Source organism: Nerophis lumbriciformis, linkage group LG33, assembly GCF_033978685.3.
Source record: "Nerophis lumbriciformis linkage group LG33, RoL_Nlum_v2.1, whole genome shotgun sequence".
Classification (NCBI taxonomy): Eukaryota; Metazoa; Chordata; class Actinopteri; order Syngnathiformes; family Syngnathidae; genus Nerophis; species Nerophis lumbriciformis.
Window position 1 is genome coordinate 17121958 of NC_084580.2, and position 11356 is coordinate 17133313.

Sequence of the window (11356 nt, forward strand, 5' to 3'; positions counted from 1 at the left end):
GAAGGACATTCGTACGTTTATGATTATGACGGGAGAGGATAAAATGTCAGACAAGAACGCTGCTGACCTGTTCCTTCTCCTCACAAAAGGCTTGCATGGAGATGTTTTGCTTCTGCAAGAGCTCCTGAACTTCTTTTTGGACTTTAGCATCTTTTTGCTTCAACAGCTGAGACTCTGCGTCCAGAGACTCCTGAAAGAAACACAATATAATCATCTTTCTTGATGTTGGTTGGATGCTACCTGGCTGATCAGTATGGTTGACTGAATGGGTGTTAAGGATGGACAGTTGGATTGGGTGAATTAGATGGTTGGATGAACATTATGGTTGGGTTAGGGTTAGGGTTATCAGCAATATATATTGCAGACTCCTGCGATGACAACATATATTACAATGTATTATTTGGTATGTAAATGACCTTTTTAAAACAGGTTACAAAGGCTCCAAATTTTAGGCGAAACTACAAAATGTTGTACCGATCCAATACCAAGAAGCTACAGGGGTATTGGCCATACCAATGCTGATACTCCTACTTAAAACATTTTAAGATCATCAAATACTATGTTGGCAATCTCTCCCTGAGAGAGCATGAGGAGGTTGAGGTGGGCGGGGTAGGGGGGACCGGGATTGAGGTGGGTGGGTAGGGAGCAGCGGGGGAGGGTGTATATTGTAGCGTCCCGGAAGAGTTAGTATTGCAAGGGGTTCTGGGTATTTGGTCTGTTGTGTTTATGTTGTGTTACGGTGCGGATGTTCTCCCGAAATGTGTTTGTCATTCTTGTTTGGCGGGGGTTCACAGTGTGGCGCATATTTGTAACAGTGTTAAAGTTGTTTATACGGCTACCCTCAGTGTGACTTGTATGGCTGTTGACCAAGTATGCGTTGCATTCACTTGTGTGTGTGAAAAGCCGTAGATATTATGTGATTGGGCCGGCATGCAAAGGCAGTGCCTTTAAGGTTTATTGGCGCTCTGTACTTCTCCCTACGTCTGTGTACACAGCGGCGTTTTAAAAAGTCATACATTTTGAAACCGATACCGATAATTTCCGATATTACATTTTAAAGCATTTATCGGCCGATAATATCTATCGGCAGTCCGATATTATCGGACATCTCTTGTTCAAATATTTTTCCACGTTTAATATGTTTTTTGCAATTTTAATTTTGACAGTACCACATAAGATATGTTTTAACTGCTGATGCGGGTTTATTGATTTTTAAATGCGACAGAAAATAACCCGTTTTGTACACTGTTCAATGCCCAGTAAATGTGTTTTTTGTACAGTATTTCTCCAGCAATGGTCATGTGGGGACATAAATGATGGTATTTTGAGAGGTAATCATTGAAGTCGGACTTTACTGAAGGCCTAGGTGGGAAACGCACGGCCCGCCACTGCCAGTGAGTACCGTATTTTTCGGAGTATAAGTCGCTCTGGAGTATAAGTCGCACCGCCGAAAATGCATAATAAAGAAGGAAAAAAAACATATATAAGTCGCATTTTTTGGGGAAATGTATTTGATGAAACCCAACACCAAGAATAGACATTTGAAAGGCAACATAAAATAAATAAAGAATAGTGAACAACAGGCTGAATAAGTGTACGTTATATGAGGCATAAATAACCAACTGAGAACGTGCCTGGTATGTTAACGTAACATATTATGGTAAGAGTCATTCAAATAACTATAACATATAGAACATGCTATACGTTTACCAAACAATCTGTCACTCCTAATCGCTAAATCCCATGAAATATTATATGTCTAGACCAGCGGTCGGCAACCCAAAATGTTGAAAGAGCCATATTGTACCAAAAATACAAAAACAAATTTGTCTGCAGCCACAAAAAATTAAAAGCCATATTTCATACAGACAGTGTGTCATGAGATATAAATTGAATTAAGAGGACTTAAAGGAAACTAAATGAGCTCAAATATAGCTACAAATGAGGCATAATGATGCAATATGTACATATAGCTAGCCTAAATAGCATGTTAGCATCGATTAGCTTGCAGTCATGCAGTGACCAAATATGTCTGATTAGCACTCCACACAAGTCAATAACATCAACAAAACTCACCTTTGTGCATTCATGCACAACGTTTAAAGTTTGGTGGACAAAATGAGACAGAAAAAGAAGTGGCATAAAACACGTCCTAGAAAGTCGGAGAAAGTTATACATGTAAACAAACTACGGTGAGTTCAAGGACCGCCAAAATTAGTAGGACAAAACGGTGCTTGCCAAATATTCGAATCAGTGAAGCATGTTTAATATAAACCATACTTGCCAACCCTCACGGATTTTCCGGGAGACTCGCGAAATTCAGCGCCTCTCCCGTAAACCTCCCGGGACAAATTTTCTCCCGAAAATCTCCCGAAATTCAGGCGGAGCTGGAAGCCACGCCCCCTCCAGCTCCATGCGGACTTGAGTGACGTCAGGTGCGCAACACCACGTAAATTGTTGGCCAACCAAAAAGTAACCCCAGTACGCTATAGCCAACCTTCACCAGGAGATGGCAACAGACAAACATAGATCACTATTCCATTCCTCCCCTTTTAGAAATGTATAGAAGTTACTCAAAATAAATAAACAACCCAACCAAAAAATGCAGCAGCTCAATTAAAAAACTGTACTTAAGCCACATTCTTTTCTCTTTTTTTTTTAGTACTGAACTCTTAACCCTCATTTGTAAAAAAAAATAACATGCTTATTATACAAACAGTATTTGTACACCTTTAACACAGATTTTTATACTGTCTTCAGAGATTCAGTTTTTTTGGTGGTACTCGAAACCTTTCTGGGTACCTGCGAAAGGGTGTTCAGCATGGTTAGAAAAATAGTGACAGAGAATAGAACAAGGATGGACAATTCAACCCTTAACTCAACAATGAGTAGATGAGTGTTATGTGTGTGTATATGTGTAAATAAATGAACACTGAAATTCAAGTATTTCTTTTATATATATATACATATTATAATAAAATACATATATATATAGCTAGAATTCACTGAAAGTCAAGTATTTCTTATATATATATATATATATATATATATATATATATATATATATATATATATATATATATATATATATATATATATATATATATATATATATATATGAAATACTTGACTTGGTGAATTCTAGCTGTAAATATACTCCTCCCCTCTTAACCACGCCCCCGCCCCACCCCGACCACGCCCCCCCCCACCCCCCGAAATCGGAGGTCTCAAGGTTGGCAAGTATGATATAAACAGTGTGCTTTATAACAATTAGGGAGGTTTGTGTTATGGTTGTCCTCCTACAGAAACCATATTAAAACAAAAAAAATAAAATTTCCCCCTCATTTTTTTTCTATTTTTCATACATTTTTTAAAAAGTTCCAGAGAGCCACTAGGGCGGCGCTAAAGAGCCGCGGGTTGTCTAGTCTCTTACGTGAATGAGCTAAATAATATTATTTGACATTTTACGGTAATGTGTTAATAATTTCACACATAAGTCGCTCCTGAGTATAAGTCGCACCCCCGGCCAAACTATGAAAAAAACTGCGACTTATAGTCCGAAAAATACGGTAAATACTAACCTGACATCTATCCAGGTCTTCAGTGACAAGATGAGGCGAGTCGCTCTCCTCCGACCAGATGCCGTCCTCAATGTGACGTGATTGGCTGACGGCCTTCAGTCTCTCGTTCCACTCCTCCACTCGACGCGTGAAGGAGTCGTTAGTCTTCGTGCCGCAGACCTCGGCCAGAAGATTAGCCGCCTGATAGACCAGTGAAGCGTAACCAGATGCTTCTCTTGCTGGGCTGTCGTCCTCAGGATGGCTAGTCTGCTCCAACGGCGGTCTACGTGACTGGGCGCCGTAGTCCACATGGCTGTACGTGGAGGTCAGATTCGAGTTGTCGGATGTCAACGTTGAAGGAAGGCTGTCTTCGGCGTCAGGTGAGATCACTTCTGCGTGACGGCGAATGTGACGAGATTTGGAAGCAAACTTGAGTACGCTTAGGCTTTCTGCAAAACTGTAGTGGGAGGGGCTTACACATGCCACCAATAGGGTGCAGGCATTGCCCCCTAGAGAGTCACGTAGCAGGCGTGTGATCTTGGCGTGGCGGTAGGGAATATAGGCGCTGCGTTGTCTACTGGGATTAGCCAGAGCCCGGATGACGTTGCCCAGCGCCAGGAGGCCCGTGTTGATGTGGACCGACTCCTCGAACCGGAGACCCGTGTTGCCCGTTTTCCCGGCGCGTTCCGAGCCCGCTAGGTCGACCACGCAGAATTTGGAGAGGCGCACTGCCTTGGAGGACTTGTCAGGGAAGGTCTGGCTGAGCCACAGCGTGAGGATGGTGTGGGAGCGACTGGACTGCTGGTTCATGCCAGTGATGCCCGTTTGCCGTAAGGCGTTGCCCACCTCCAGGACGTTGAGGAGCTCCTCGGAGGAGGAGACCACCACCTCTTTGGCTCCCACCACCACTGGAGGGACATGACATGATAAGATAGATAGTATTTAATTGAAATTTAAATTCCAGCAGCAGTGTACAGAATTGAGATCGAATTTAAAAAGTAAAAAGTAAATAATAAATAATGGGGGTGTAAATGGAAATAAAATAGAAAATATAACAATAACAATAAAAATAAAAGGCAACAATAAGAATAAAAATATAACAGTAAAAATAAGAATATAACAAGAGAAACTAGGCAGTAGTGACCATGTTATGAACATGTTATTGCACCGTTAATTGCACTGTTTACACTGAGCACTCTAGTTCGCATCACAATGGATATTATTCCAGAAAAGTGCAGTGGTACCTCAACTTGTGCAGCCCTTTGAGACACTTGTGATTATATAAATAAACGTTGATTGATTGATTGAACTTACGAACTGAATTGGTTCTGTGACTGAGCTCTAAACGCAAATCAACATCTTCCATTAAAATGATTCAAATCAATTTAAATGTTGTTTGACCTCCGTAGCAGAACCTCCAGGTTCTGTAACAGCTTCTTCCCTCAGGCCGTAAGACTCATGAACGCATCATAATAATCCCCTCAATTCCCCCCCAAAATGGATTAACTCGCTGGACTATAAAAGACAATATAACATACATCTATAAACGTGGATGCCTATGCAAAAGTGCAATACATTTATCTGTACAGTAATCTATTTATTTATATCTGCACCTTATTACTTTTTTATCCTGTATTACCATGAGCTAATGCAGCGAAATTTCGTTCTTATCTGTACTGTAAAGTTAAAATTTGAATGACAATAAAAATAAGTCTAAGTCTACTGTAAACTATGCTTTCTATATAGTATTGTATAATACTGTCTTGAGAGGGAACTGCACTTATTTTTATAATGTTGCCTATTGTTCACAATCATTATAAGAGACAAAAACACAGACTTCTTTTTTTTGTTTTTAGGATTTTTTTAAAAGATAATAAAAAAACAAAAGCTTGGAAAATGGCCGTTGGAGCCTTCAAAGCCCTCTAAAACAACTTCAAAACCCTCCATCAAACATTTTATACACACACTGCAAGTCTATATATGATGTAGTAAGAAACACTTTCATAATATGTACAATATTTACCTTATTTTGGTCATTTTTAATCATAGACGGAACTCACTTCCTCAGAGCGTTTATTTCCATTTCCATAGCAGCGCACTTTCAACTTCTGGCACCAAATGTGTTCCTACTTTCGGAAACAAATGCGAGTGTGTTCTAATTATGGCAGACTTGGTAACGGACAACGAAGACGACTATTTTTGGACATTTATGAGGATTCACAACCTTATCTTTTGGAAGACGACGATACATATACTGTAATATTGTACATGGCAATTGTTGTACATTGTATATATGATATAAACATATATCAGTATATATTCTATACTGTACATATATTATGTAAATATTACGTATATATGTTATATTTTATATTGCTTTTAGTCTATTTTATACCTGCATTGTCCTTTCCATCTTTTCCATCATTTGTAACTGAGCTACTGTGTGGAACTTTCCCTTGTGGATGATTAAAGTTTGTCTAAGTCTAAGTCTAAGTCTATACGGTGGATGAACTGATGGTTATAAAAGCAAGCACGAAGGAAGGATGAAATGCTGGAGCAGACGGAAACTGTGAGACTGAGATCGATGTGACTTTGACGGTATAAATGTAGAACTTGGAGCCGAGCTATGCCAACATAAATGGAGTGCTTACCCAAAATAAACCAGAAAAAGCTTGACCAAAAGCACAACTGTTCATCGAGTGAGATACTGTAATATGATTGTTCATGTTTTTTTCAGTCGGTACAGATTGGTGTCCTATCGCATTGTGTTGTGCATTCAAAACTCAAAGAAGCTAGCTTATCTCTTGCCATAGCCAGCTTTTACGGCTAACACCGAAGCAAGCGGTTTGCTACTATGCTAGAAAAAGAGCTCCACAGTGTTCGCTCTTACAATAAAGTCGCTACAGCTTGTTTATTATACAGGTTACGTAACGTAAATTAAGTATTGTTGGCGGTTTTTTGAAAACATTTTTAAAGTGATTTAGAGGTAGAGTGTACCCGTTGGATGCATTGCTAGCCACTTACAACGAGCCGATTTTTACAAGTCATTGAAGTGAATTAATTAACGCATATTATGTTTTGCATATGATGAATGTTTCTATTCATCTGGGAGAAAGCAAACCACCAGGTTAAGTAGTAGGTATTTCAGTTTGGGCACATAATAACTTTGGGCCCTTTAGTACTGACATTTGTGTGTGGATTAGATTAGATCTCGCGGAAGAAGAGGCAATAAAGTTGGACCTTGGTATGCATTGGTGATGACCCTAGCCGTGAGAAGAGACTAAATGTTTAGCTTGATGTAAACATCTGAGATACGACCTGCATATGTTGTCTTCCAAGACACTTAGGCACAAACATCTCCTTTTATGGTCAGGATGCACGCTCCTGACCATATATAAAACTGATGGTTTGGCTTCTCCAGTTTAAGAGTCCTTCATTTTTTACTTAGGCTCCTCCGGGTACTGCAGTCCTGTGTAATGATGCTCGCTTGTAATAAAGCAACGTTTGGTTCAGTACAGCGCCTCCGACGTCTATTTTAATCTAGCCGCACTGCCGTGTCATCCTACTGTCCAGACCAGAAATACACTTCATTATAATGCAAAAAACAAACAAAAAATTGTGCCCTCTTGTCTCTCATAAGAGGCAAAATTCAAAAAAAGTGCAGTTCCCCTTTAAGAAGTGAAATAAAATGTGAAAGCTAAATTGGCCACCTGGGATTTTTTCTAAGTGTCACAAAGTCTGGATTTTTTCTAAGTGTCAAAAAGTCTGGATTTTTTCTAAATGTCACAAAATTGGGATATTTTTGTCTAAGTGTCAAAAAGTCAGGATTTTTTCTAAGTATCAAAAAGTCGGATTTTGTTGTGTCAAAAAGTAGTTTTTTTTCTAAGTGTCAAAAAGTCTGGATTTTTTCTAAGTGTCAAAAAGTCGGGATTTTTTCTAAGTGTCAAAAGTCTGGATTTTTCCTAAATGTCAAAAAGTCAGGATTTTTTGTAAATGTCTAAAAGTCTGGATTTTCTCTAAGTGTCAAAAAGTCAGGATTTTCTCTAAGTGTCAAAAAGTCAGGATTTTTTCCAAGTGTCAAAAAGTCAGGATTTTTTCTAAGTATCAAAAAGTCGGATTTTGTTGTGTCAAAAAGTAGTTTTTTTTCTAAGTGTCAAAAAGTCTGGATTTTTTTCTAAGTGTCAAAAAGTCGGGATTTTTTTCTAAGTGTCAAAAGTCTGGATTTTTCCTAAATGTCAAAAAGTCAGGATTTTTTCTAAATGTCAAAAAGTCAGGATTTTTTCTAAATGTCTAAAAGTCTGGATTTTCTCTAAGTGTCAAAAAGTCAGGATTTTCTGTAAGTGTCAAAAAGTCAGGATTTTTTCCAAGTGTCAAAAAGTCAGGATTTTTTCTAAGTATCAAAAAGTCGGATTTTGTTGTGTCAAAAAGTAGTTTTTTTTCTAAGTGTCAAAAAGTCTGGATTTTTTCTAAGTGTCAAAAAGTCTGGATTTTTTCTAAGTGTCAAAAGTCTGGATTTTTCCTAAATGTCAAAAAGTCAGGATTTTTTGTAAATGTCTAAAAGTCTGGATTTTCTCTAAGTGTCAAAAAGTCTGGATTTTCTCTATGTGTCAAAAAGTCTGGATTTTCTCTAAGTCTCAAAAAGTCGGGTTTTGTTGTGTCAAAAATGTGTTGTTTTTTCTAAGTGTCAAAAAATTTTGATTTTTTTCCAAGTGTAAAAAAATGTGAATATTTTCTAAATGTCAAAAAGTCTGGATTTTTTCTAAATGTCAAAAAGTCTGGATTTTTTTCTAAGTGTCAAAAAGTCTGGATTTTTCCTAAATGTCAAAAAATCTGTATTTTTTGTAAGTGTCAAAAAGTCTGGATTTTCTGTAAGTGTCAAAAAGTCGGAGTGGCGCAGTGGAAGAATGGCCGTGCGCGACCCGAGGGTCCCTGGTTCAATCCCCACCTAGTACCAACCTCGTCATGTCCGTTGTGTCCTGAGCAAGACACTTCACCCTTGCTCCTGATGGGTGCTGGTTAGCGCCTTGCATGGCAGCTCCCTCCATCAGTGTGTGAATGTGTGTGTGAATGGGTAAATGTGGAAGTAGTGTCAAAGCGCTTTGAGTACCTTGAAGGTAGAAAAGCGCTATACAAGTACAACCCATTTATCATTTAATTTATCATTATAAAAAGTCGGGTTTTGTTGTGTCAAAAAGTTGTTGTTTTTTCTAAGTGTCAAAAAGTCTGGATTTTTTGTAAGTGTCAAAAAGTCGGGATTTTTTCTAAGTGTCAAAAGTCTGGATTTTTCCTAAATGTCAAAAAGTCAGGATTTTTTGTGAATGTCTAAAAGTCTGGATTTTCTCTAAGTGTCAAAAAGTCTGGATTTTCTCTGTGTGTCAAAAAGTCTGGATTTTCTCTAAGTCTCAAAAAGTCGGGTTTTGTTGTGTCAAAAATTTGTTTTTTCTAAGTTTCAAAATTTTGGTATTTTTTTCCAAGTGTAAAAAAATGTGAATATTTTCTAAATGTGAAAAAGTCTGGAAAAAGTTGTGTTCACACTAGAGATGTCCCGATCCGATCCAATTATCGACGATTTACATGGCTAAAGATTGTACTCGCGTGAAAGATTCCTTCAAAGGGGATGCAAGCGCATTACATTTCCAGATTCCTTGTTATACACAAGCAGGAGGTCCGGTAGGGCGCGTTTTGTGAGCTCACCTGTGTTTCCCCTGAAGTCATCCCGGATGTGGAGGTCTTTGCGTGCGGTGTCCAGCTCCAGAAGGTCACGCAGCTCCTCCTTGTACAGCTCCAAGTAGGACAGGCGCATGGTGGCGTCCACGCCATCGCTGCTCCTCTGCTTCTTCTTGTCCAGCAGGGAGAAGACATCCTTGGCGAAGCAGGAGATGATGCCGCCCTCTGCATCTGAAACACACCCAAAGGTCAACACTTTGTCTAACTTGAATCACTTAATAATATTTCTTCCATCATTCCATCCAGGTTCTCACCCATCTTGTTCCCACCCAGCGTGTATGTCTTCCCAGACCCGGTTTGACCGTAACAGAACACGGTGGCGTTGGTTCCGTCCAGTAAGCACTTGGTCAGCGGCTTAACGCAAGACTCGTACACTTCATCCTGGCTGGAGCTCGGTCCAAAGGCGTGATCGAAGGAAAAGAGCTGGTCGGAACCGAGCATCACCTGCGGGGCCCCGGGTACCACCCGCAGACACTCCCGGTGGGTGTGCAGGAGCTCCCTGGGCAGGAGTGGACGCAACCGAACCGCCACACGGATACGAACCTCCGCCATTATCATAAAGATTATTTTAATTTGACATTAAAAAGTTAATAAAAGATAAAGACGCTTTGTAATTGTGCGCCATCTTTAAAAGATCAAAGTAACCTAGACAAGACAATAAAGTCAAAGAGGACGAGAAACAAAAAGCGACAATACGCGTCATTAACGCGAATCCTTCCTCTTTCATCGACTACACATCTGCTTTTGTTTAAACTTACATTATTAGTATTTCTTCATTCGTCTATTTTTCGGTGGTTTTATCGCAATGAAATGACACATATTTCGGTGTCGTGCCGAGGTAGCCCGGTTGCCGTGGAAACAGACGCTATGTTCAACAAGAGCCTCAAAGGATTACCGGAAGACCGTTAAAAAAAGTTATAAAGATAAACAGCGCCACTACGTGGAGCTTCCAAGAATGCACCGAACTGTGAGGGGTAACGACAGAGGAGGCCCTCGTTTGGTTGCCAGACCCAATTGTACTTTTGTGCTTTAAATTAGTAATTTATGACAAAATATGATGTCTTATGCCATCCATCCATTTTCTACCGCTTATTCCCTTTTGGGGCCGCTGGAGCCTATCTCAGCTACAATCGGGCGGAAGGCGGGTTACACCCTGGACAAGTCGCCACCTCATCGCAGGGCCAACACAGATAGACAGACAACATTCACACTCACATTCACACACTAGGGCCAATTTAGTGTTGCCAATCAACCTATCGCCAGGTGCATGTCTTTGGAAGTGGGAGGAAGCCGGAGTACCCGGAGGGAACCCACGCAGTCACGGGGAGAACATGCAAACTCCACACAGAAAGATCCCGAGCCCGGGATTGAACCCAAGACTACTCAGGACCTTCGTATTGTGAGGCAGATGCACTAACCCCTCTGCCACCATATGATTAAATTACACAAAGTGTACAAAACGCATAAAATAGATTTTGTAACCTACGATTATCAATCAATCAATCAGTTTTATTTATATAGCCCTAAATCACGAGTGTCTCAAAGGGCTGCACAAGCCACAAAGACATCCTCGGGCAAGGAAAAACTCAACCCAATGGGATACAATGAGAAAACTTGGAGGGGACCGCAGATGTGGGGAGCCCTCCCTGGGCGACCGGTGCAATGGACGTCGAGTGGATCTAGTGAATAGTGTGAGTCCAGTCGATAGTGGATCTAGATCAGGGGTCGGGAACCTTTTTGGCTGAGAGAGCCATGAAAGCCAAATATTTTAAAATGTATTCCTGTGAGAGCCATATAGTATTTTTTTTAACACTGAATACAACTAAATGTGTGCATTTTTAAGTAAGACCAACATTTTTAGAGTATAATAAGTCTCTTATTCTTTTTAATAACATTGTTATTCTGAAGTTAACCAATAATAAATAAAATACTTCTTACCATTAGGTGCGGAAGAAAACGGATTGATGGATTCATGAGAATGTTTTATATTCTGAACGTTATTTTTAACACTGATTACCAGCGGAAGTATTCATTACTTATCGTGTTAAGCAATGTCAGCTAAGATTTAT

General features: G+C 39.8%; 1 protein-coding gene across 1 annotated transcript in view; it reads right to left on the reverse strand.

Moving 5' to 3' along the window:
* LOC133575858 (kinesin-like protein KIF27) overlaps positions 1-10020 on the reverse strand; it is a 29936-nt gene extending 19916 nt beyond the window's left edge. Inside the window, exons 1-4 of the mRNA XM_061928737.1 lie at positions 9542-10020; positions 9255-9458; positions 3582-4468; positions 68-190 (exon numbers count right to left, since the gene is read on the reverse strand). Of these exons, the coding sequence (XP_061784721.1) occupies positions 68-190; positions 3582-4468; positions 9255-9458; positions 9542-9845 (1518 nt within the window). The 5' untranslated portion in view covers positions 9846-10020. The remainder of the gene's footprint in view (positions 1-67; positions 191-3581; positions 4469-9254; positions 9459-9541) is intronic.
* Between the last annotated feature and the right edge of the window lie 1336 nt (positions 10021-11356).